Source organism: Tachypleus tridentatus, chromosome 3 (genome assembly GCF_004210375.1).
Source record: "Tachypleus tridentatus isolate NWPU-2018 chromosome 3, ASM421037v1, whole genome shotgun sequence".
In the NCBI taxonomy this organism is placed as follows: Eukaryota; Metazoa; Arthropoda; class Merostomata; order Xiphosura; family Limulidae; genus Tachypleus; species Tachypleus tridentatus.
In genome coordinates this window covers 69,005,658-69,033,491 of record NC_134827.1, presented here as the reverse complement: position 1 = coordinate 69,033,491, position 27,834 = coordinate 69,005,658, and the positions used below count along the sequence as shown (strand labels likewise).

The window sequence follows — 27,834 nt, the reverse complement described above, 5'->3', positions numbered from 1 at the left end:
TTAGTACAATTTTAAAACGCATGAAACTGAAGTAGATGTTCATATTACATCTGTGCTGTATGTTTGGCTAGAATCAGTCAACATATAATTTAACATTGTAAAGTCTCTAAAAGGTTGCAGCATGGAAGTATATTTGTGTCAGTGCATCACAACAAAAAGAAAGTGTACTTTTGTCTCTCACCATTAAGTAGTACATTAATACTACGAACATGAAAGTGCACTTTTGTCAGTGTATTGACACTAGTTATATTATTTGTATCAGAATCTTGTCTTTACAAATTAATTCTGAGAAAATCAAACATTTAGTGTGTAATCCAAGCTACAGTTTACCGATAAGACAGTTTTTTGAATATGATGTTTTTCTCTTACTGGTTCGGTGATAACTCTGAGGGCTTTCACTATTAAAAAATTGGGTTTTGGTACTTGTGGTGGGCACAGATAGCCAATTGTGTCTCTTTGTGTTTAACAACAAACAATTCTGTTGGATAACAGAAACAAGAGTTTCGAAGTTACTAATAGTTCAGTTAATATACTACATTTGCTTATGATAACACAAACAGTTTTCAATATTCTCATCTCTAATGGAATACTGAAGTAAAAGAATAGTTTCTTATTTATTTTATTTAACACATAGAATATTTTTATACAGCTTGTGATTAGGAAAGAAACAATTTTGTATAGTTAAGCTCTTTAAAAGGAATGAAATGTATACATTGTGTAGTTGAGTAAGTTCAATGGACGTGAATTATTTTAAAATGTAATTAATATAATGTAGAATTATGCAATGAATTTATTATAGATAAGCTAGGCCTAAGCAGTTGTGTACATTACTACAGGTATAGTAAAAAAAAAAACTATTGGGTGGTATTTCATCAAAATTGGAATGTTGGGTCACCAGAAAATGCCTGAAGAAGACTAAACATGGTATTCTATTGACCATCTGTTATTTCTCTTTTAAAATTGTGCATGTTCAATGATTCTGCTTAAATCCAAAGAAAAATTATGAAACAGATTATTGCATATGATATAAATCTCTTCTTTTGGCCAAAAGTAAAGTTTAAAATATTATCTCTTGTATAAAGTTTACTTTTCATGTGATCATTAAAGAGCTAATTAGTTAATAATACTGAGTGCACCCCGCTAGTACAGTGGTTCGATTCCCCTCGGTGGGCTCAGCAGATAGCCCAATGTGGCTTTGCTAGAAGAAAACACACACTATTGAGTAACACTTTATTAGAACAACATATCATTCACACACCTAAAGAACTAATATGATGGATGAAAAGAGCTTCAACAACCCTATACACATTATTACACCTTCTTTAAAAAGTATAGATGCATTTAATAAAAAAAAACCATTTACAATACAAATTGTGTACTCCATCCTTAAACATTTTTCTCATTAAACAATGGAAACTGATGTTACACTGGTAAAAAATTATGCTCGTTTCTAAACAAACTTTGTAGAATGCCTTCGATTTTGGTAAGATACAAAACCTTTGCCCCAGTGACAGTTGTAAATCGTTTACTGAATAAACAAAATAGATAAAAATAGTTAGTTATTTACATTATATTTGTTGGTATCTTGAGAAAGCTAAAATTGTAAGAAATTAATTTTTCAGGGGGAGGAAAGACAGTTGTTATATACATTTAAGATTACTATACAAAGGTACTTTATTCTTGAAGAGATACTCTGGATTGTCATCTAATACTCAACTCAAAAGCAGAATGAAAGAGAAAAAATTAACAGTGTGTGCATTGGTATATAAAATATAATGTTCTGTGCACTTTTTCACAGACTAATTGAACTCAACAGTACACAAGTTAGATTACCAAGGTGACTTGCATGGAAAAAAATAAAAATAAGCACTATGTGTCTCACATTTTGTTATAATCGGTAAATATACATTCTGACTCAGTTTCACTTTATTATACCCATGTCTATACACCAAAAACAGAAAGATGTGAAGTTAAACATTTTGTTTTGTATTCAAATATGCCTAAACTAAAGAATTTAAAATTTCTTGAACACTTTGTAACTTCTTGTTGAAATTATAAATGGTTTGTACATATGTAAACCTGAGAAAGCTATTTCTAAAAGCATAGATAAAACAAATTTTGTGAATTACGATACATGTTTAAAGATGCTCTGCAAGACAATAATTTTCTTAGAAAAAATAAACTGTGTTTTTGTTATTGAACCTTAAATCAATTTTGAAACAGTATCATCCAACATCCCCATTTCTTTCGATACTGATACTACAACAATCTATACAAGATGTGTATAGATATGAAACTGTGAAACTGATAACAGTTCTTTGAAAATGGAAATTTTGCAACATACTATGACTACTTAACTCTTTACATCAGTTTAACAACGATCTTTAAAAAAACATTTGTTTCTATCAAGATGAGAGGTTTTGCAAGATTTATAACATACACGTATATGTTGTATGATGGAAGTTCTCATCTAGTTGGGTATTAGACTGACTGAACAGTTGAGTTATGAAACAATACAATGTCATCAACAAGCAAACTAAACATGGAAGAAAGGTACCTTATAATGCACAGACTGATATCTTCCTGTTTACTGGATATACCAACGTGGGTCAGATGTCCAAAGCTCTAGGTCGAGATAACAAATTAGTTGACTCTGAAGCCACAAGTCCAGCAAAGGCTGTGAATCACAATCAAAATGGAGAAATGAATGCAGATAACCTTTACATAACTACAAAATTCACACACACTAAAAAGTCTTTTAATACTCTTAAAACAAAAAACAAGGTTAGTGTCATTACGAAGAGAACTCGTGTTTATGTAACACTTGTTACAAAGAACAAGAGACATTCATGATAATGTAATACTTGTTACAAAGAACAAGAAACAATCGTGTTAATCTAACACGTTTCAAAGAACAAGAGAACTCGTGTTTGCATTAGTATTTTGAGATAAAAAGTAGTAAGTTGATTTGCTGTTACTGACAAAGTTTTACATAGTGAAGTGTTTAATAGGATTAACAAAACTTCAATTTATTTGGAAAGAAATAAAAATAGTTTCAATGTTTTAATTTAGCAATAAAAATAATTGTATGAAAAAAAGATTTCAAATTACAATCTTACCATGATCTGTAAGTCCATAGCCAAAGTTTTTGTATACTTTCATAATTTCTATGCAGATGTAAATTTGAAGAACAATGCCAAAAGTTCCTAAAAACATTGTAATATAATTTATTTGTGACTTTTTTAAATGTTTTTTTGGAAAGCAATTAAATGATTTAGTGAGTGGGGTAGATAAGTTTTAATTACAATAAATGAAGGAGAATCCATGAGGGTTATCAGAATTTGAATAAGTATAGTTTGGATGGGAATAACCTTAAAAGAAATGGATTTGATACTGTATTTGATCAGTCTCTTAAGTCATCCAAGCAATGTGCTGTTGCTAGTGGTAGGACAAATAGGATTTTAGATTGTATCTACATAAATACTGAATACAAATCTAAAGAGGTTATATTTAGATATAGGTCACTGGTTAGGCCACATTTGAAGTACTGTATTCAGTCTTGGGTTCCTTAGCTTAGGAAGTGCATTCGGTTGTTAGGGTTCAGAGGATAAACTAGGATGGAAAGATTTTCATACTAAAAACTAAAGAACATATCAATTTTTACTGAGTCATTCTCAGCTAAGGCAGTTTTATTTTTCTAACAAAGTAACTGGCCTTTGGAATGGGTTATCTTCAGATGAAGTAAACTGAAATAAGCTTAAGGGAAGGCTTGATAAATACGTAAGTGATAAGGGTTAGCTCTTACATAATGACTAAACCCATCTTTATCCAGATGTTGAAGAGAGCTTCCAAAAACAAGATACATTTAGGAGAGCCACAATAACAAATTAGTAAGTCATAAATGGAGAACTAACATTTAATAATAAGTATTGGGCTCAAGAAATAATTATACACCAAATTTTTCTTAATTTTATTTAGCTGCATATTCAATATTTCACTTTACAGTCTTTAGGGGAATTCCACTAAAAACAACAAATAAAAACAATTACAGAAAACATAACAAGCAACTTTACAGCTTGTTCCTTATACTCACCAGCTCCAAGTCTCGTGTAACCCAAAACACTACCTTCGTAAGAGCAACTGTACTGAAGGGGGCATTCAAAATACATAACCTTAAAGAAAAATGAGAAAATATATTTATCAAAAGAACAGGAGAGGAATACATAGTGTTCTCTCTGGAAAACCAATGAAGTGCCAGATGCATATAAACTCTGTAGGATATTTTCACTATGCAGGAAAACAGAAATACTTGCTTTTACTCGAAAAATGTAAAAATACTGATTATGAAGTATCAAACATGTATTTCAGGGTACTTTCCAGGGAAAGAGGATTAGAGGTAGAACACTACTGCCCATATGCACATAAACCACTTCTCAATATTAAAAAGATAAAATATTGTTTTAAGTTTATCTTTAGGAAACATTTATTTACTGAACAGGAACTTTTTACAGATTGATATTTTTTAAATACAAGATGATAAGACTTTGTCTTTGCCTAGTCACCTGAGAATGAAATTTTCCTACATGTTGGCCACTTGTACCTGCCTAAGGACCAACTCAACTACTGTCTTTATATATAGTTGCTATACTTGCCATAGCCAGTGCTGATCGTTGTAGGCCCCATGCATTTCATTAATATTTACCTGTTTATGAGGTGTTAAGCCCCATCTCCCAAAAATCAAATTTGGTACTTTACAGTTATTTATAGAAGTGAGACATCACACATTTTGTTGTACTTTTGTTAAAGATATACTAATGAGCCCACTTTAATTTTTAATGGTATACTACAACTAATAACTTATAAGACTTAAAAACACATTACACACATTCTAAGTTTACACTAGATTTCTCTATGTTCTCTTCTAGTTTGAAAATTAAGTACAACAGATACATTATCTTAAACATAAGCACATACACAACATAGAAATACCTAATCAATTTAAAAAAAAATATATAAGTGTCTGCTTACAAACTAAAAATTCCCTTATAAAAATTTTATAACACAAATTTCGACATGTAAAAGTTTTAAAGCAAAACTACAATGGGCTACCTTTGTTGTACCAACTGTAGATATTAAAACCAAATTTCTATAAGAATTTAACCTTGAATTTTAATGAAATTTAAAACCAAGAAGTTGTTTGCTTTCCACAACAGTTGTCTAGATATTTGAAATATATTTTAAAGGTTACACAAGTATTAGTTTCTAATATGATTCATAGCTAAGTGATGAAATAAAAATCTGTATTTACCAGTTTTAATATTCATTTTTACAGTTGATTTTAAATTAATTTTATGAATAATATTATAAATCTTTGGTATTTTTCTTAGAATATCATTTACATGTATAGATACATTTTGTTCCAATTGTTTGTTAATGAATTGGTAACTCAGTTCAGTGAAAGTGTATTTTGAAATGTAAATGTTAAACTCTCTCAAAAAATACATATGATTACATCCTTAGAAGAATTTCTACTGCTGACAATATATAGTGGTTTAAGTTTCTGAACTACCATTATTTTAGTCTGAGATTCTGTTTATTGTGAGAACTACATACTAGTGCAAAGTTCTTTTATCAGCAGTTCCATAACATTCTTGGCTTAGACGTTAGAATTTACATTATTAATTATTATTTACATAATTACCAGCTTAGGCTTCAGGTGTTCTTTTATACACTTGTTAAATACTGTGGGTGGTTGACCACACATAATTTTGGTTACATCAAGAACAAATGTATTAATATAAGAGCACTAAACATTAATTATTTTATGTCCTCAATTCTGATTTTCAAACTATAACACTCAAATTTATTGTCTCTCAGTACATAACTGATTTTACCCAATAATGGAAGACTGACATAAAATGACAGTTTGAGCACCTCATAATTCACTTTAAAACAGGTGTGCACTTCCCTTTAAAAAATATCCTAAACTCTTGTCAAGTAATGATTGTTTGTTGTAAGTTTTGCACAAAGCTACTCAAAAGGTATCTGTGCCAATGTATCATCAACTCTTGTGCCAATGTATAGTGGGATTGACCATCACTTTATAACATCCCTATAGCTAAAACAGGAAGCATGTTTGGTGGTGTGGATTCAAACTTGTGACACCCTCAGATTGTGAGTTGAGCTCCCGCACCACCAGGCTTGTCAAGTAATGAAAGATAAAACCATTTTAACACTTTCTATTTCTTTATGAAAATAAGGAAAGTCACTAGCAATATGATGAGCTGTGTAAAATATTTAACAAATTGTATTAATACTAAACAGGTATAAAACTGTCAACCTAACTTTACAACCTTGTATATGTTGATTTATGACATTTTCCCATTTCTAAAATATTTTCAAAGTTGTTAACAGCTGTATCTTAAAAAAAAGAAGACAAATACGAGTCATTTTCTCCTTCAGTTGTAAACTCAATACAAGGATGTTGATTATGTAGATACTCTAAAAATAAAATTTCTAATATTAAAGAAAAGAACAAGTAAAGTATCACATGGCATCTAATAGTTTTAAAGTTCTCTGGGCAATCACTCAACCACTATTTTTGGTAACACAAGAAACATTTGCTAGACTAAGTACTAATTTTGAGACAATAACAGCATCTCTTTTATCACAAATAAATGGAAATTTTTGGTGGAAAAATTTAACAGGTCAATAAAAATTAATCTTATTGGACTTTGTTGTAAGAATATGTTGTTAATTAAATTTCTCTTGTAAAGAAGTGTTATTTTACAAGGGCTCAATGTCAAAACTTACACAACAAACTTGCTCATCAAATCCTAAATCTGCTACTTTCTTCTGTTATTTTAATCATATGTTTTATGACAAAAATGAAAGTACTTGCCAATTCCTGGTTATCTGTATCTATATTTGAAACGACTGACTTAATGTAACTATACAAAATACTACAGTAAATATCAACCATTATATTGTCTATATATGTTTATCACAAGCGAAATTATCTTTTACTAACTTTAGCAATTACAAGTATATTTGTAATTCATAATAAATTTTGTGCAGTCAAAATAGTTTTTCCAGATATTACTATGAATATTTTTCTTACATACTGTTCACTATCAAAATAACTATAATATTTCCTATGTCTGGTTTAACTATAAATTAAATGGTTATTTCTTTATTTATATTTAAATATAGATAAATTATGACCACCCTGGCACTTCTGTTGCAATGGTATAAAGATTTTTATCTCTTTCTTCCATAAATAGGACTATCCTTACACTTCCTTATAAGTTTTCCCAAACATAAACAATAATAATTATGATGACATTGAAAATATTAATCCTCTAGATAATATTTTCTTTTTGTTATGCATAACTTTTCCTTGGCCATTAATAAATATTCTAATAATACATTCTCTTCTTTCTAAGCAACCCATTTAATATATTTTTTAAAGATTTAACATAAAGTTGTCTTATTCTAAAACAGCCTTACCTCCTTTCATCTTTGAATGATGGTTTCTTCCTTACACTTTACAATTTTATTGTGAGGAAGAAGTTAGAAAACTACTGAGTGGAAATTTCTATCTACAGTACCTTCTTCCAGTTTTTGTGCTTCCATGTGATCTGGGTTAGGTTTTGCTCTTCTTCCTAGGAGATCCATGGTAAGTTTTTCAATGTCTGTTCTTCAATCCTAGTAAGTGTACCCACGTTGAGTAAATTTATGTTAGTATATGTGGATTGACCTAATTTCCTCATGCTATAATTTCAGTCTTTCATGTCTTCTCTGTTCAGTATTTGACAAGTTAGTTTTTTTATACTTCTTTTACCATCTCAGTTACTTAGTTTCAATTTACATTTAAAGTTTGTAAGTTCCTTTTTTTATTGCTAGTCCCATCTAATTTATGATTAGATTTAACATAAAAAAATATCATTACTGTTAACTGGTTGTCTTTTCTTTTTCATGTCCACTTCTTAGTTCAAGTGGACTTCCAAGTTCAAAATTTATGTCTTTTATCTTCTAAGTTCTTTTAGTGGTTTTGTACTTTAGGTGTTGTTTCTTGTTTTATGTTTTAGGTTCAGTTTCACAATTTCACAGGTTTATTATTTTTATGTTCTTTCTAAACTCTACTAATTTCAAAATTTTGTTGTTCATTTGTAATAATTGATTTCTCTACATATGTTTAGTTTGTGATTTCTTTTTTGGCCACACTTCAGGGCAGTTTCAGGGGTTCTACGAGTTCTAACTGAGGATTTTTTGCCTTTAGTTCTGCCCCTCACATTCACTTTCCATATCTCTTTTTCTCTTCCTTGGTATATTGTACCTCTTCCAATCATCTTGCTGGTCTGTTCAAGACCTATAACACAAAGGGGTTGTTCATCAAGTGGTTCCACTCAACTCCCATCTTAAATTCTCAGTTGAACTCATATCTGGAGCTACCTCATTTTACCATAGAGTCCTACCTCTCATTTCAGTCTGTCATTGGGACTATGGATAACTACATCCTCATGATGGATGGCTATCTTCATATTCCAACTGCTTGAGAGTCACATCAGTTACTTTGATTCATCCACAGTCTTTCAGTTCTGGGTGCTCCTGCTTGGTCTTTTACTAGCTCCATGTGTTTTGTTGAGTGATATACTCTTTTGTCTGTCATTTTCACTCATTGGATCTTTGGATTTTCCTTTCTTTGAATGACTGGCTCCTGTTGCCCTCTTTTCATGTCCAGTAAGTTAATCATGCCTGCTTAATTCTTCAAGAAGCTTATCAAGTGGGGTTTTCTGATCTAGTTGTAGAGGTTCATTCTTAACCCTATTCAATATCTTATTCTACTGGGATTTTTTCTTCCCCATCTTTGTCAGTTCCAGATTTCTCCACTTTGGCTTGGGAATATAGAGCAAGTAGTTCCAACAGCCATACCTTCTTTTCTTTGGAAGTTCCCATTCCCTTGATTTGAGTTCACAAGTTCCCTTCAATGGATGCTTCTCTAAAATAGTTGGGGATTTTCTTTCCTCCAACTTCTCTGGTGTCTCACTTGTTTACTGATACTTTCTTGTTAGGTTATGGAGTTTTTCTCAATTACTGAGTGATTTCTGATAGATGGTCAGTCAGAGAGGCTATTCTCTGTTTTAGATATCCTGAAACTTTTGGCAGTTGTCATGCTCTTTATCATTTCATCCCTCTTTTGAGAGGGTGAGTAGTTATAAATTTTTGTGTCTATCCCACTGTTGTCAGTTGTATCACCAAACAACTGTGTGTTTTCAGACTCTGGATCTTTTTTATCTTTATTGGACCTACAAACAATACATGACAATCTTGGTGCACCATGTTTCCAGTGTTATGTATCTGGTGGTTGACTGTGAATCTCAAACCAACCAGATTCTTCCCCTGAAGAGGCCACTTCTTCCACAAATATTTTGGTGGGAGTGTTCTCAACTGGAACATCCCATATACATGTGTTTGCTGCTCATTGGAATGTCAAAACTCCTTCCTTTAAGTCTTTGGTTCCACACCCTTCTGTTCTGAGAGTAGGTACATTTATTCTGGCTTGGAAGAGTCTTTCCTTACATATGTACCCTCTACTACTCTCCAGTAGTTTTTCCTTTATTCAGACTATTCCTTGTTGTATCTTGCTTGTTGCTCTGTTTTGACCAGCTAAGAAAAGGTTCCCTCCGTTTTAGCTCTTCCTGCAGCGAGTCTCTCTTCCAATCACCTTGATTGGGCCTTGTTCCTTCTAATGTCACCTAAGTCCAATTTCACACATGGTATTTCCTGTCAAATTCCTAACCTAAGCTTAGAGGTTCATCCCTCATGTAGTATCTTTCTCTTCTCATACCACGTGACCATCACTGTCCCAGTTTCAAAGGTTTTGGTCCAACTGCTGTGGCTTCCACCCATCAAATCCTTCTGTTCCTCATTTATCCCAGTTCTCCACCTTGTTGTCCTTTTGTCCATGCTAACTGTTGATCGTTATAGACCTTTCCTGTCAAATACTTTCCATTTCTTCAATTTCTGGTAAGCCTTCTCACCCTGGTTTTCCACTTTCTTTCTGCTTCTTTTGGTTGATCTGTCTGCCACATTCCTTTCTTCTCCCAGATTGAGATCTGTTCTTTTCTTCTTTTGTACCCATTACAACCTTTTCTTTGTATCATCTTTCTCTTTACACCTATTTCTTTTTTCTCCTGGCATATGGTCACCATTGTTTCAATACTTCTGCCATTTGTGTTTTCCACATCCTTTACCATTCCTCGTATGTTATCTTCTCTCTATGTGAGGCTTTCCTTCCCAAGACTTCTGCATCCCTGGGTTTTCTTTTAGCCTTTTCTACTATTTCCTTACCTCACATTCCCTCTTTTACTGCCATTTGGATCTGGATTGGTTTCTTTTTCCAGTATGTTCCCTAGGTGGCTCGTGGTTCTTGTTTCCATTTATTTGTTCCCTAGAATTCCTCTGTTTCCTGTGATCTGTTGCCTGTTATCCTCACTGCTGGTTCATCAACTCGTACAACTTGTTGAAGGAGTGTTGTTGTCTGCATGATGTTTCTTCGAACCAAGTTCATCATCTAACTATATTTTTTTGCTGCTTGAAGCTGCCAACATTTGGATGAGATCATTCAGGCTATTATGTGGATGATTCTCAATGTATTTGTTGCATATTATTTGTACGGCCTAGCTGCATATTTCTTTGTTGGGTATTGTCCTCCTCGTAAGGTAATTCTACACATATTTGTTCACCTTTGACTGGCAAGTTGACATATTTTTGATTCCTTATTTTCTTTAGTTGATGCACATCATATTTCATGATCTCACCTAGTGGCAGGTGTTGCTTGGTCAGGTATGATTAATATTATGCTTGCACTAACTTTATATAATGCTCACCATTCAGACACTTTTCTGGTGGTGTGTGTGCATATATTTCTAAAGGTTTTTTTCACTGTCTTATATATACCACACCATCACTCGTGGATTTCATGACTGAAGCAGATAGGAATTTTTGCCTATGTCTACTGATCTGAAATTCTTACAAACGAGACTTTGTTTTTAAATAGAGAATCACAGACAACCACTGAACTGTCTTCTGGTGTGTCATTCCTCTGGACTTCACAACATGTATCCCCCCCCCATCTCGTTGCTGGAGTTGTGGACTGCAGATATTCCCTCCTGAGTGGGTTTTGTACAATAAACAGAAATAAAATTTATAGATCATATTTACCCACTTGGCAAGAAAAAGGCTACCACTCTTATACTCACTGAGGTATCAAACAGTGATGACACTATAACGTACTAGTCATCATTCAGGACACTTTTCCCAGCTGTTTTTGCCTGGGCTGACCACACTTGTTGATCACAAAATTCTTATGCAAGGCACTTCCACTGAATGTTTTTTGCCTGGATGGACCACATATAATATAATCTTTGGACCCCCAGATTGTCTTTGCCTGGACAGTCTGCACTTGGCCAAATCATATATACATCCAAGACACTTGGACCGCACTTATTGATCAAAGTATTTTATACAAGGTGTTTCCATTGTATGGTTTCGCCTGGATGGACTGCAGTTTTTGATCACAATATCTTTTACAAGGTGTTTTCACTGGATGAACTGCACCTGTCATCATCCAACATGTCCCCACATCTTTGGCACTTACTTCTTCAAGTTCCTATTACTTCCACACTAAATTTTTCATGTTTGTGAAGGTTGTAATGCTTCAGATCATGTTCTCCAGCACCTCTATACTGATTCAGAGCTGTATGGCTCTTTCCTGAGTACAAACAGATGCCAGTCTATTCCATTCTACCCTTTTTGTGTTACTGCTCGTGCATATTTTTTACAGGGCAAAAAACATACAATTGTGCATTCAATTCATATTTTTGCACAACTGTTATTTCAGTGCTGTCACTTTCTACTTGATTTTGTTTTGTTGCACTTTCACGGACCCCTGCACCTTTGCAATAAGGGATCCTAGCTTTGGTGTGAAAAGGTATCTGGAGGTAAGACCATTCCAGAAGTTAACACTTTTTGATACTCAAAATTTACTTTCAGTAGGTACTTCCTTGTCACCCTCTTCCCATCTTTCCTCCCTACTGATTTGCCAATGTTTTTTGTTTTTACACGATAATTCCTGATTATCCTCATTTATCCCAGTGAAAAGTTCCTTTTCAGTAAGTGCTATTAAATTTAATAGCAAGAATTATGCTAGAGTATATGTCACAGTAGAATTGGTAGCTGGTAATCATGTGTTAAATTAATGGGGTATAATGGGCAAAAAAAAGTTTTAGCAATGCTTAGAGGACAAATCAAGAATGAAATATCCTTGGAGTGAAAGGAAGTAAGTAGTCACTGGAAATATAATTTTCAGGATAAGAAAATGTTAACATTCCTTATTAATTATTGTTTCTATATATTTACAGTGACAAAAATCCAACCACAATATTAAATTATGCAATTCTCTTCTGAGAAAACTAAAACTTCTCTTTAAATATTTGTCTACTTTTATATGTCATCATTATGCAGAAGATTCTGTAGCACATTACAATAATAATTTAGTGTTCTTTCATTTTTTTGATACAAGTCTTAAACAGAAGAAACTTTTGTGTTGATTTCAATCCTTCATATTTATTTAGAAACTCAAGACATTATTTTATATCTTAAGATAAATTTTTCTCAGTTTCTGTGTTTATAACTATAATTATTATATCTCTTTCTTAGGAAATCCATAATGGAAAAATAATTTATGCTACATCCTTTAAAAATCAATATGAAAATTAAGGAAAGACAGTATAACATTATTTTGTTAAATGACATTCTCCACACCAGCTACGTTTTATTTATATGTGTGTATATAACAATTTAATAATTTTATTGACTATTTTGACAATGATGATGACTAAAAAACTCCATATTAAATTTACAGTTGATGAAAAAATCCATTCAAATTCTAATTTCTAGACCTTGAAATGGAAATGTGTCATAAATCAAAGAATACAGGATTGTAAAGTCATGTTGATAGTTTTGTAGCTGTTATATAGAATTTGATAAAATACATATTGCCACTAACTATCATTATTTTCAAAGAAATAGAAGGTATGAAAAGTGTTTTGTTAAAAAGTGGTTATCTTTCATAACTTCACAATATTTTAGAATATTTATAAAATTAAAAGATAGGTTTTGATGTATCCAAACTGTCATTTTATGGCAGTCTTCCATTTATGGGTTATGAGAAATAAAATGAAAAATATCTCAAAATCAAACTATCCACAAATTTAAGTGTGTTTAGCCTTCAAATCAAAATGGATAAGTAATAGAACTAATCAACTTCAACACTGCTACAAGGTCGTTCAGAATAAAATAAGCTCTAGTGACTAAGAGCTCAATACTGAACCATTGTTTAAAATTTTCAGTAAGTGCTTTGAGACAAACAAAATAACTTACCTGAAAAGGAACCCAGACAGGAAGAACAAAACTCAATACAATAAACAGGAAAACTAGAGCCTTTAACTCCTTCTTAACCTTCAAATACAAAAACTTTCATATAATTTTGACAACATGTGCTTTATAAAAAGTAAACTACTACTTTTAAACAAGCTTAAGCTTATAAAATTTGGTCTTTTATGAAATGGTTTCAAGTATATAAATTAAAGATACTCAAGTTAAACCATTACATGAGATCAACTTGGGGCATCATAACTACCCAGAAAAACAATTTCCACAAATTGTATCAGACCTGTGGTAAGCAAAATATGGCACCTAATAACAAGTCAGGAGCACAAAAATATTTAAGCATTTACTATCGCTGTAGATTAAAAAGCCAATGTAGTTGCACTATTTAAGATAATCATATAATGATTAAAGTATAATGTTAAAGAAACTTTAACATGTAAGAAATAACCTCAGGAATTGTCAAAGATATACATTGCGAGTTATCAAGCAATAATCAGACCAATATATGAATCCATGAATCCTGCTTGTTGATTAACATCAACCTACTAAAGCATACATTTTATTCACTTTATTATCTATAATACCTAGAAGCATAAAATAGTGTGTATGTAGAGGTAACATAATAATATATATGAAAAGGCCGAGTGCATTATATTAAAATTATTTTAGAGCTTTACTAAGCCTTTACTTTGTGTTACAACACCTGGTCAACAGCCCTACAGCATAGATTCCATTGCAAAAAACTCTGACAAAGTTGTCATGTTCAAAGTACACTAATCCTTCCTACATGGTTTCCATGACACACCTAGTATACAAATATGACAGCTTCCCAGTATCTGTTTCAACAGTCCAATCACAATAACCCATACATGCTGCATCCAGCTGCATTCATATGGAATAGCATGAATATACATTTAAATCTTCAACTACTTGAAATATGCAACAACTGAACAATAAATCTTGAATGTACTTTGTTATTTATGCCATTTTTTCATACAGAGATCCTTATTTATTATGTTGCACACTGTTGCCTGGGGCATGTGGACAGCTTTTATTACTGACCTTTAGTTTTGGGATTCTTATCTATTACAAGATGCTACACTTTACTTACAGCAACCTGGGAACAATATGTTTCTTTGGAGACCACCTTGGTGTACCAAGTTGATCCATATTTCATTATTTTCTACTGGCATTAAGTATAACAGACATCCCATCTTAGAAGTTCTAAATCAATGACATGAATACATATTTATGATTTGAGTGTATGAATATTTTACATTGAAAGAGCTATTACATATCATTTCCAAATGTAACTATTAGTTGGTAGCATCATACTACTTATGAAATGCCAAACATGTTTGAAACAGTTCTGATACAATATGTTCCACTGTAACTTTATATCATCTGTGGTTATCATACAACTTACAAATTTGAATATTCAAAATCATTTTAATATAATATACTCAACCAACCCTACATAGAAGATGTTCCATTTTAGGAATTTATATACTTACAGCAATACTACCAATGATACATATGGCCAGTGAATAAACTAAGATCCCAGTGAGAAGAAGAATATTATATAATTTATTTTCGAGGTCTTTTGTCAAACTGAGAATTCCAAGGAGAATCTAAACAAATGAAAATCACTTCATCACCAAACGTACACTTTCAAAAATGGTCTATAATGACTGATGTGTTTAAATGTTTATTTGGCATGTACAACAATTATACAAACATTACAGAACCTCAAAAAGTGTGGAAATTGTAACTATTTCAATGATTGTAAAACCTACACAATTCTCTTGATCCTGAAATAAAGTTTTCCAATCATATTATAACCAATTACTGATTTAAATACTTCACTTCTAACTGCCACACTACAGAGCTTTGTATTTTATAACACCTTCTCCCACAATACAGGCCTCTATTAAATAAAACACAATATTTCACCACATTTCTAAGATATTCATACACCTTTACAATTTAATGTAATATCATATTTACTGAAAAGTTCAAAAAGTTAAGCCTAACTACTACAACCATACACGTGAAATTACACTGTCCCATGAGCCTAGAAGTAAATTGTAAGATTGTATTTCCAGTGTCATTTGCTATGAGTTAATGGGATTTCACATAACAATTTATATAAGAATATATATTTAAATTGACAAAACTGGAAATATATTTATTATGTAATATGTAATTTCTGAATACCTACATCTTTACTGTTTTCTAAGATGGTAAATTTGACCTGAATATATTAACTTTGTCAAATCTGAAGAGCTAGTTTCAAGAAAAGATAAAATATATTTTATTTGATAAAAGTAAATCTACACATATATTGGGACAAAGTTAATTGGCACTCTAGGCCCAGTTTTAAATCCATCTCTTCCTTCCCAAATTAAAAAAGAACTTCTTTCCCTAAGATCCACCCCTCAATTTATTGCTCTCTAGGCTCAATCCTTGAATACCTGTTAGTTAATATGTCCCTGCACATATGCTTATTCAGTACATTTAAGTATAAAAATTACACTGGTTCCCAAAGAATGCACAGGTCTTGTTTAAATTTCATTAAACTGACTTTTGTTCTCATTATAAAATTTAACTTCTACATCATGTATGCTATTAATTGCTCATTTTTAACCATGTAACAACTTACTCCTGCTTCAAGGTCCAGTTTTAATAGCATCAGAAAATAACACAGTTTCTTGTACATTTCTGAAAAAAAAAAAGCACATCTTTTCTGCATCAAATGAAACAAAAGTAATTAAAGAAAACAGAACCAGAAAATATACAATACTGAAACAACAAAGAAGTAAAAATGGACCAATTGCAAGATATCATAGCAGTTGAAGAACTAAACAAAGGAAGACTTCACAGTTTGAAGAATCAATATAAAAAGTCTTATAATAAAGGGCTAGAAGAACCAATCACAAGATGGTCTTATAGAGAAATTTAAAACAAAAATAGTGTTTAAAATTTAATTAACCTATGCACAGAGAATAAAAAACAAAGTTTTATGACAATAATTATGACTCAAGAAGGCATCACAGATATTAAGGAAGAAAAATGGAAAAGAATATGATACATAAAGAAATGGCTGCCAAAAAGTCTTATTAAGAAGTTTTAAAAAATTAGGTATTAACATTTTTCCTACACCAAAATTGTATTTCTGTTAGTTGCTTATCTTCTCTCACACCAAGCTATTCTTCTACCTTCTAAGCATTACTAAACTATTTTCCTGATCAGCACACCAGCTTATAAACCCTATCAATTTTGCACTGTTTCTGAACATGTGACTACTCTCTACCAATACTATCATGTCATATATATTGGCACAGCCTTAGTAATTCCCAGTTAATCCTCACTTTTGATAATTGGCAGGCTCTAAAGGAAGAACACCAGCCATGGGGAGGAAGTGTGTGAAAGGAGGCAAGTACCTATCAGAAATACATTTTCAGTGTATGAAATATATTAACTTCCAATACAGTCTTACCTCTTTTCACACTAAGTTAGAATTCCACATTGCAAAGGTGTAAGGGCCAGTTTAGGCACACAACATAGAAACCAAGCAGAAAGCTTGGTGAATGGGTTTGCTTTGAGAACACAAACCTGGAATTGATATTGTCTGGAGATGTCAGAATGTACCATAATCACTCGCTTCGCCCTCCTGTAGGAGAGGAAGGAAGTGGAACAAAGCTCAATGAACTGTCAAAGGCTTGAGAATCACAATATGGAGAGAAAACTCCTTAATCAACCTGAGAACTTAAATCTCCCACAAGATGAGGTAAAAACCTCAACCTTTTAAAGATGAGTCTGTGAACAGAGGTTAATCCATATGAGATAGAGTAAGCAGCACTCCTGCTGTGTTCTAGTCTCTATCTAACCACCAAGCCAGGGATCCAATAAAAAAGTTCCAAGTAACTAGAAGTGTACACCAAAGGGAAAACATATGAGCCCAAATCATGGGAATGAGAGCTTCTAAAGAAAAGCCTACATTCCTAAAGACTTAGAACATCTTGTGCTGCAAGAAAAGTGAGATGAAGGACATATGAACTGCTTAACAAAAACCTGAAAATGAAGTGGAGGGAGGCTGGACTTGACTGAGGTTGGAAGGAATGCTCTTGCAAATAAATGGAGAAATGAGAGGGGACAAGAATAACTTCCCCACTGTAACCAGGAATTCCTCCTGTGCTGTATCTTGTAGAAGCAGAGAAGTGTGAAGAACCCATCATCCAAAGAACAAAAAAAAGAGAGTGCAAAGACTCAAAGTGAAGATGTCATGCAAGAGCTACAGAGAGATTTAGCAGTCTATAAGATGTCATAAAGAAGATGAATAAAACTACCACCATTACAGAAAGATGAACAAATTTCTTGCTAAATTACAAAAATTAACAGAATAACACAGTTGACTATAATTGGCCCTATCTCCACTTCTTTTTTTTGGGGGGGTGTAGTTTTAGAACTTTTCTTCTCAATCAGAATTGAGTTTAAAAAAAAATTCATCCTCTACTTTGTATCTCATAAATGTAATGAAAGGTCCATTTATGACCATGAAACACCAAAAGGAAATGTTTATTGTCTTCCAATTTGTAAGTTGTTGCAAAGGATAATACACAAAGAGCTAGTTTATGATTTTTATTTTTGTAAAATGTTAAAAAAATAACAAAAAAACAGTAAAATAACTACTTTTCCCATTTCTATTAAAAAGTTTCCAAAATAGGTTTAGGTACTACCTAAACTTAAGTACATTACTTAAGTCAAATAACTACCATTGCAAAAACCTTGTTTTGTTTCACACAGTGTTCTCATTGTTTCACGTTATTACAATGAAATACATCTCTATTTATATATTAGTTTCAACATAAGAAAGATGAATTTTGTGTACTCACAGACACTTGATCCCAGCACTATCACTCACTCTAGAGTGAATAGCAATACAAACAACAGTAAACAAGTTATACTGGAAATACCACTCACTAATGATGGTTAAAAACAAAGTTAAAGATCTTAGTTATCCAAAAAGCAGAAAACAAACAAATTTACCTAACAGTCCATTTGAAGCTCCAATTATTGCAAATTCTGTCCAACTGTTCCTAGTGGTGACCAGAATAGCTATATATAGACTGACCATTCCTAAAACCACACCAATGACCATTCTAGCCTGAAATAAAAAAGTTAATGACAAACTGACTGGCAAAGTGACAAACAAAAACTTTTTTTTCAATAACAAACAAGTAGTTTGATCTCAGCTAAAAATTCTCTGATTCTGTAGTCATCTGTCATATAACGATATTTCTTAAAACATCAAATGGCCAGATTCTCCACAAATTAGTGGGTTAACAACACTGTTGAGTTCACGTGAGCATGACTGTGCTAGTACAGATTACATTATACTATAGCTCTATGAAGAACAAGGAACTATTTTGTCCTTCAAGTTCATCCCTATACACCTATTGCCAAGAAAAATGTAATAATTTAAAGCCATTTCTTATCCTTTGGTAATCATATCTTTCCTAGTTTAACTGTTTTTACAGTGCTAGCCTTAACTACTTTTAATAACAACTTATTACATACAGTAATCATTCTGTTAGAAAAATAAAACTGTCTCAACTAGAGCCTAATTCAAATGTTTAAGCTTGTGTCATCTCATTATGCTAGCTTGAAAATAAAGTCCTTTCTAGTAATTTAATATCCTTTCTTTAGGTGATTGCACACTAGTGATTTGTATAAAAATAATTACATCTTTTGACTTGTAACCAATATATCTATAAATATTCCTACCATCAAATCCTCTTAGTTTTGATACTAGCAGTTGAGAACTGACTTGATGGTGTGACTGATTTGTCCACACATGTGCAAAGATATTCTTCAATCACATTATTAGATGGATCCACATTTATATTAAGTATGCAATTTTATTTACATTACCTTTCTTTTATGGCAGTATTAACTTTTATGTTGTTTAAGCTGGAAAACAGCTTAAACAGTGCTTTGATATAAACAGTATGTACTTTCAGTGATGTCAAGAAACCCACTTGTTGAGAAATTTATATGCAAAAACGGCTCATTTGGGTTGAGAAAATATTTTACATAGAAGAGCGAACAACGTTTCGACCTTCTTCGGTCATCGTCAGGTTCACAAAAGTATGTACTTTTATGTATGTACTATGTAGTTCTAACTAGCTTTTTAGCTTTTATTTTATATAGAAATATTTCATTTCTTATTTTTATATAAAGAGGAATATATAAAATGAAACTAATTAAGAAATATAAAACTTACTGCTATATATACAAAATATAGATATCAGTCCTGAGTCTTAAAATCAGGAAGAAATTCATGTATATGTTTTAAAATGTGTGAACAGTCTATTCACAAGCTAATTGAAAAGTGTAAGATTACTAAGTGATATGCAACAAGTTAGAATATTAATGATGAGTTAACATAATGCTTTTAATTTATTCTACCATAAATTTTATAGATGTTTCATTAGTTAGAGATGACAGTTATATGGGACCATCTGGATTTGGAAAATGTCATTAACCTGTTAACCACTATGGTCAAGTCTATCTGCTCCATGTGCTTTTATTTATTCATAACTCATTATCATTTTAGTAATAATACACTGGTTATTTAGCAAATTATACTTTTCTACAAATGCTTTGACATCTGTGTGATCCTATTAACAGCCACCCTAGTAGTTAAGGGTCAGTACCGACAAGATTCTGTGTGACCTCACCAAAGATTACCCTAGTAGTAAAGAATCAATGTGGACAGTTACCACATGGACTTTTATTAATTTTAATTTTCTTCACTGAAACATCATACAGCAAATATTTTACACATTTATATACTAAGTAGAAGCAATTGGTACCTTATTTAAATATTTAATTATATGAATAATTTCACTCAATATACAAAATAAAATATAAAAGAAATAAATTTACAAAATAATTTTTTATACAGGTAATAATGGATGTATGTATCCAATACTTATTGTCTCCCTTTATCTACTACTTTAAAGTTTTAAACATGTACACATCATACTTACAATTTTAAAATTATCTCGATGTTCTACGTTAAAATAATAATCAACAATACTGTAAGATACTGCTAGAAAAACAGAAGCCAGATGTAGGTAGACACTGTGAGCTCGCTGACACAACACTCCGTGTATTATGAAGCAAGATCCAAACCCTTCAAATTTGAGAAATGAAAATTAGGATATGATTACATACTTAATATCTTATAAATGCTAACCAAAATAAACACATAATCACTAGTATCTGTTAGAACAAAACTTGTATGCTCTTATAAAAACCAATCAAAACAAACATATGACAAGTGATATCTATAAGAAAAATATTTAATATCTTATAAATGTTGACCAAAATAAACACAGCCATTTGTATTTGTTAGAAAAAAAAATATGTATGCTCTTATAAACACCAATCACAGGTAGTAAGATCTATAAAAAAAACAGCAATAACTATTAAAAATAATGTAAGCTCTTCTACCTATGTGCATTAGTGGTTCCATATATATTTTGCTGTATTTCTTTTTAGATAAAGACAAAATCATAGAAAGTTACTAAATGACATTCTGTATTTCAGTACAAGTGTAATACAAAATATTTCAACTGATTTCTATTCAGAGTGTACATATAGATGAATAAAAATACAAGAATGGACTACAGATACTCTTCAGCTCTTGGGTGTTGAAGTAATAGCATTAAAAGCATAAGAAAAGTTATGTATTTAACAAATAATGGATATATAACTGTTTTACGACCACAATTACCAGAACTCCATTCAAAATCACAACCGTTTCCCCTTTTAAAGTAACGTATTTCATAATGGTACTAATGTCTAGTGTCGGTCATTTTCAAAGCTGCATACAAATCTTTGTCTAATCAATGTGTATATGTGTAAAAGCAAGACTGGACATTTAATCTGATAATTTATCTAAAACTGGTACTGTAAGAATGATTTAATATGGATTTTAAACTGAAGGTACACACTTTTCATTTCTGGCTCATCATTATGCCTCTCAATATTACACCCACTGTGTGGACAAAACAAACAACACATTTCTTCATCTCATCTTGTTTTGATCCAACTATACAATATTAGAAACAGTACATTTTCTTCAATGTGCATTGTGCAAACAATCCATGAATGTGGATTTGTTTGATATAACTAATTTACACTGGTGAGAAATACAATCCTAGATTTATGCCAGTATTAAATTATTTCAAACAAATCATGTTTTCTTCTATTTAAAAACATAACTTACGCAGGTCTCTAGAATCTGTATTCTATGGAGTGAAATCTGTTTTCACTTTTTAATGTTAGCTTAATTAATACTACTATACAATAATTTTAACAAATTATTTTACATTGTTAGCTAAGTTTCTTTTGTGGATGTGCATATTCATATCACAACACAACTTGCAACTGAAGAGAGTCAAAAGAAAATATGTTTGTTTGTATTAAGGACAAAATACACAATGAGCTATCTATGCTGTGCCACCCATGAAATTTGAAATTCTGAAATGTAAAAAGAACTGAGTGAAGTACAGAAAAGTGTAACAGGGAACCAAGAAAAGAACTTATAAGGATATAAAAAGTCATTGAAACATGACTAAGAACCTGATAATAGTGAGTGCATGGTGGAGCACTGTCATCAGAACCCACATTGGATGTTTGATTCAAGGAACTAAACAAGATGAACATTGACCATCCTCTCTAAGACCTTACAGAGACAGCACATCAAAGCAACTGGACAGTAGTTTGAAGGAATCTTGGGATCCTTTCCAGGCTTAGAGAAAGGGAGGACAAGGCATCAGGAAAAACATTCTCCTGCCAGATCCGGTTAAAAACAATCAGAAGAATAGCATGAGAAGTAGGAGATAGATGGCACAGTGTACATCATCAGACCCAACTGATCTTCTGCCAGACCAATGAAGGACCAGTCTGAGTTCCAACAGTGTAAAAGGACGATTATAGTTGTAGAGACAATCAGCTCGAAAGGAGAGAGGTGATCATCCTGCCCGAGTCTTGATGGCTAAGAAGGTGGATGAAGAAGCAGAAGTGCTAGATACTTGGCAAAAGCTTTCACCTAGAGTATCAGTGATGCTCCAGATATCAGCTACTTCCTGGCCATCAGAGAGCAAGATTGAGATGAGAACAGAATTATATTGTTCACTGTCCTTTCAAATCGTGTCCCATATTACTTTGGAACTGGTGGTAGAAAATATGCTAGTTGTGAACTTAATCCAACATTCCTTTAGGCTTTGATATCTTACCCACCGAGCACATGCACAGGTCTGCTGGAAAGCGATGTGGTGCGAGAGTGTGGGATACTACAAAAAGTATCCTATGCCCATTTTTGAGCCTTCCGTGCCATGTACCAGGCAGGATTCCACCATGAACGAGAATATAGTGGAAAATGTGTCAAAGTTTTAGGAATACATTGAGCAGCTACTTGGATAATACAGTCAGTTACTGCTGCCACACAATCGTCTATTGATGGCTTACAGACAATGGCAGGATCAAGTTCTGCAAGAGCAGTGAAAGAAGGTCAGTTTGCTTGATCCAGCTTCTATTGTGGCACTCAGGTCAGGTGGAATCGACCATGGCCAGTCTCTCTAAAAATTATAGGAAAATGATCACTGCCTCGTAGATTATTGTCAACCCTCCATGAAAAATAGGAGAATAGTGAAGAGGAGCAAGCTGAGAGATCAATAACAGTAAAGGACTGAATAGGTGCATGAAAATAAGTATGAAAACCAGTATTGAAAAGAGAAAGATTGTGATCAGAGAGCATACACTTTACAGAGTGACCCCTCTTATCAATATCAGCACTTCCCCAGAGGGGATGATGTCCATTAAAGTCCCCCAGGATTAAAAAAGGAGACAGCAATTGTTCAATGAGATCATCAAGGTCTGATTGATCATAGGTCTCTCCAGGTGACAGGTAGAGAGAACAAACAGTGATGGTACAACCAAAGGAAACACACATGGCTACAGCCTCCAAGGGTGTGTTGAGTGGCAAGGACACTGCTGATCAACCAACAGTGCCACTCCTCCATGCATTCATCCATCACACAGCCTGTCATTTCTGTTCAAAGAAAACTGCTGAGAAGTGACTGTATTGGAAGGTTTCAGAAGTGTTTCCTGTAATTGATTGGTGGGAAACAATCAGCGTTTTGATGTCATACAGGTTATAATGTAAACCTCGATAGTTCCATTGTATCAAGGTGGCCATTTTTATTTATGTATAGGCAAACCCTTCTGTTTACAACCATGTCTTTTTTTTTTACTGTCTTTATTCGAGGGAAGTCCATCAAGTTCCATGGATCGATTGGGCAGATCTATGCTGTTGGAATAGGAATCCAGTGACTGAAGACGTGAACAAATGATCATTTTGCATCTTGGGGTGGGAGAAGAAGATGTACCCAAAGAAATGCCTGTACCTGGAACCAAAGAAAGTGGATCTCGGGATTTGCTGAAATGTATGTTAGGGACAGAGATGGGTGTTGAAGTTGATTCATCAACTTTTTTAACCATGGAGTCAAAAGACTTTTCATTTGGTTGAGAACGACTCATTTGCAGGCACAGAGAGATCTGTCTGCACTCCCACTATAGTAGTGCATACATCTGCGACAAAGTGGTGGACAGCAACTTTCAAGCCTCAGGGTAAGTAATGTTATGAATTGTTTTCAAATGCTGCACCTCTTTTTCTTCCAACTATTTAGGACAAGAACAAAAGTTTGACAGGTGAGAGCCATTGCAAATGATGCGATATGGGTCTGTTTCACACTCATAGGAATTGTGGTCCCAGCCACAGCAATGAGCATGCATCAAGGAACCACGACATGACGTTTTCAAATGACCAAACCACTGACATTGGAAACATCTAAGAGGGTTTTGAATGTATGGCTGTGCCATGCAATTAAGATAACCTGGCTTGATATGGCAAGTGGACATGGTGATGTAAATGTGGAAATTAAGACATTGGTCTGAATCATAATTTCAAAGGTTTGTCTGAAAGAGAATGCAGTATGAAGAAATGTGGTACAACAGGTGTTACAGATGTTGAAGATTGCTGCTCAGAATCTTTAATACGTGGTCATTTACCTATGGACTGTTTTTCACTATTTTATTTTATTTTATTTTTATTTTTGAGGATCCATAAAAAAAGGGAATATTTCAGTGCCCACCATGGAACCTTACGAGGGGATGCACTAAAATTCCAAACAAGGACACTGCAGCAAAGCCAGGGTTTTGTGAGCACTATACCCAAATGCCAGAATTAGATACAAGTCAAGTGGACCAGTCAATTGACCCAAGGGGGGCCACTCCTGGGTTGCCTGTCTACAGGAATTCAAGGCCAAAGTGATGTGTTATGGTTGGATCCCTCAACCACCAGGATCCTCTCCTCCCCTTCATGGATCACCATGCATAGCAAACAAATAGGTGGATGTTTAGATCCCAAAGGAGGTAAACTGAAAGAACAAAACCTTCCCTGGAAGGTCCCTTCACCATGTACAGGAATGCATATGCCAAGGGGCTATAAAAAAAGAGAAAAATTGGCTGAAAATCTATGAAGGCTATCAAAATGTCTCTACAGATGAAATAAAATACAAAGAATGGAAATACCACAGAATCATCAACTTGAATTTTTATGCATCAAAAGTAAAATTACAAAGAAGACTTATTAAACAAAAACATCTGTTGTAACACAAAAAGTTGGGAGAACACTTAGTGAAATACACTTGAAATACAATCATGATATATATGTTTTGTAGATTTGGAAAAAGCACTTTATAGAGTATGTTGGCTAAAACTATTGGAATTGCTAATATAATTTGAAATAAAGTGTAAAAATACACAATAAGTGGTATTTCTGTACATAGCTATGGTAAAGTTGTCGATGATTCAGAAGAAGAAGGGATAGTAAAAAGCAAAGTGTGATATGGTCCTATGTAAAAAGGAAAGAGTCATAAACCTGACAAAATTTAAGTACTCATTTGAGATAAATGTTAGTATGCAAAAAAAATTAATCTCTGAAACAAATTTCAGGTAAAAGATGTTTTTATAGCAAGTTTATATACAATCACATATAGCAACTACTATATTTATATATTACACTTCAAAGTAGCTCACCTGCTACAAACAAAACTGCAACACTGAAGATAAAGCAGGGATCGTAAGTTCCCTGTGGTAATGATGAGTGGAGCTCTTTAGCAGATATTCCAATTATAATGAAGACATTCACCATTGATACAACTAGTAAGGTCCAATCAGAGCATGACCTTCCAAAACAGGAAAACTGAAAGGAAAATGTAATTAGAACACCTAAACACATTTTATAACTTAATGGTAGTCTAATTTTACACCACAGTATATTTCATGTGATGACATTTTTCTTAAAAAACAGATAGCACTGAAGAATGAATTGTTTGAAATTTGCTTAAATATAAATCTGCATTTAAAAGATTTCAAAAACTTATTGCTACATATATATGTTCCAAGAGTTAATACCATCACTTTAGAGACTGTGATACTTCAAACTTCATAATTCTGATGAATATCTGTGTGTTCATACTAAAGTTAGCCAAGTGCCTCATAAGAAAGACCTTCAAAATGTCATCCTCTACAACTGAGCTGCATAAATAAATTGTATAGTCTCCAATACATTTCTTCAAGTGTTTCTCTAATAGCTAGTTGCTCCCCATTTCACAGATACTCTGCTTAAACAATCTATCAGAGGATATTCTTTAAATTACTCTACTAACCTTCTTTACCATTTCTTTTAAATTGTCACTTAAAATAAAAAAACAAGCAAGACTCAGCTTATTATTACCTAGTATCATAACTTACATGTAAGAAAGATACATACACACTTAGAAATAAAAACTGGTCTTAATTGAGCTTTATCTGACCTAAAGTTTTTACCTCATATTTTCCTTTTCCATACAACCATTTCACAAATTAGTTTAGAATACATCATTTTCTAGTTGCATTTACTAATTATTAATCATGTAGACTAATAAATCAACTTAGGTTTAATTATGACACACAAAAAAAGAGATAACCTTTGTATTAAGAAAACAAGTTAATGTTTTGACATGAATTTTTATAATTTATGAGGATTAAGAATGAAATACAAATATACATATATAAGAATAAACTAACTAGAAATTACTGGCTTTCTTGCATAGGTGATATGATGTTTTTGATCAATTGGTTAAACTTAAAAACTCTCGTCACCCACCTCACAAAAATTAAAAAAACAACAACTGACAGAAGACATTTGGATATACAGATATATTTATACGTATACTATTAAATAGTGGAGATGTAATTTGTAAAACTATCTATACCAATTAATTATAGTGCATGAAAATTGTTTCAATTTCAGTATAACTAAATTTTAATACAGTTAAAAAGAAAAATAAGTTAATCAGTGATATCGAGAAAACCCACTTGTAGAGAAATATGTATGTAAAATATTTTCTTAACCCAAACGAGCCGTTTTTACTATAAAAATAAGTTAAATTTATTTGGTTTACCCTTTTACTAAATCTGGCCGAACAGCTTAAACTTAAAGCGTCCTGGGCTGTTGACGATTCCGAAATATCTTGAGAAGAGGACATTGATAAGATTAAGAGTAACACGTTAATTAAATGTTGTGTTATCGACGTCAAAGTTTTAACAACACAATGAAAATAAATTGAAAGCACGGTTACTAAAAAGTTTATTTTGTACTGTAGTAGCCAGCATTAAATATATTCGATTGTTATAATCGCTTATACTTAATAAAAAAAAATGCTTAATCTAGCATTTTTTCGATTTTATATATTTTTAATTGCATTGCTTCTTACAAATAAAATGTGTTCCTTACTGAGCACATATGTTTTTATTACACTCTTTCCTTGTTTTGATAATTTACATATCACGTGCCGGTTGATAAACAGCAGCGCTCTCTAATTGTCAAAAACAATATATCTTATTGGTCTTTAACTGTTATTTTTACACGCTACTAAGTTTGAAACATAAGTAGACAAATTAAGAAGAATGTTTGGGAAAAAAAAACTATTTGCAATTAACGCAATTTTCATTACAAACTTTATATTTATCGCCTTCTAATACATTACCAGCTTTCAACTTGTAAATCATAACTTGTAATTTTTTTCTCTGATAATTTGTCCAGTTTTATAATAATAAAATTCTTTGGAAGTAAAATTGAGAAAGTTTTTTTCTTAGTGACGAATAAAATAATTTTGCGAGAAGTAAATAAAATATCATGCAGTATTGAAAAAGATTTGTTTTGCTGTTAATAACAAAAAGGGCTATCTGAGGTGCGAC

The 27,834-nt window shown here is 32.4% G+C and overlaps 1 protein-coding gene and 1 long non-coding RNA gene across 8 annotated transcripts; both read right to left on the bottom strand.

Moving 5' to 3' along the window:
- Positions 1–321: 321 nt before the first annotated feature.
- LOC143247079 (uncharacterized) lies at positions 322–27,416 on the bottom strand. 7 transcript variants are annotated; one of them, XR_013026361.1, is made up of 11 exons: positions 27,039–27,403; positions 25,630–25,795; positions 20,511–20,656; positions 18,505–18,622; positions 16,118–16,176; positions 14,970–15,086; positions 13,447–13,524; positions 4,094–4,172; positions 3,120–3,206; positions 2,558–2,677; positions 322–1,198 (listed from the first exon to the last, which is right to left on the bottom strand). XR_013026361.1 is itself a non-coding variant. In XM_076494495.1 (10 exons), the coding sequence occupies exons 1-10, from the start codon at positions 27,377–27,379 to the stop codon at positions 2,610–2,612; spliced, it is 927 nt and encodes a 308-aa protein (XP_076350610.1). In that variant the 5' UTR covers positions 27,380–27,416; the 3' UTR covers positions 1,219–2,609. The 7 variants fall into 7 exon arrangements, 3 of the variants coding, with proteins under 3 accessions (XP_076350610.1, XP_076350609.1, XP_076350611.1); XR_013026360.1 differs by lacking the exon at positions 322–1,198 and adding an exon at positions 1,219–1,528; XR_013026363.1 differs by lacking the exon at positions 3,120–3,206.
- LOC143247081 (uncharacterized) lies at positions 7,993–12,391 on the bottom strand. Its single transcript, XR_013026364.1, has 2 exons — positions 9,528–12,391; positions 7,993–9,450 (listed from the first exon to the last, which is right to left on the bottom strand). It is a non-coding gene; the product is annotated as an uncharacterized LOC143247081 (long non-coding RNA).
- Positions 27,417–27,834: the final 418 nt, after the last annotated feature.

Excerpts from the sequence above, each read along its gene's own strand:
- LOC143247079 (XM_076494494.1), bottom strand. The coding sequence starts at position 27,122 with ATGTCCTCTTCTCAAGATATTTCGGAATCGTCAACAGCCCAGGACGCT. Across the intron at positions 13,525-14,969 it reads GTATCATTGGTAGTATTGCT|GTTAAGAAGGAGTTAAAGGC; the intron begins GTAAGTATATAA and ends TTGTATTTGAAG. Across the intron at positions 4,173-13,446 it reads CTGTCTGGGTTCCTTTTCAG|GTTATGTATTTTGAATGCCC; the intron begins GTAAGTTATTTT and ends TTTTTCTTTAAG.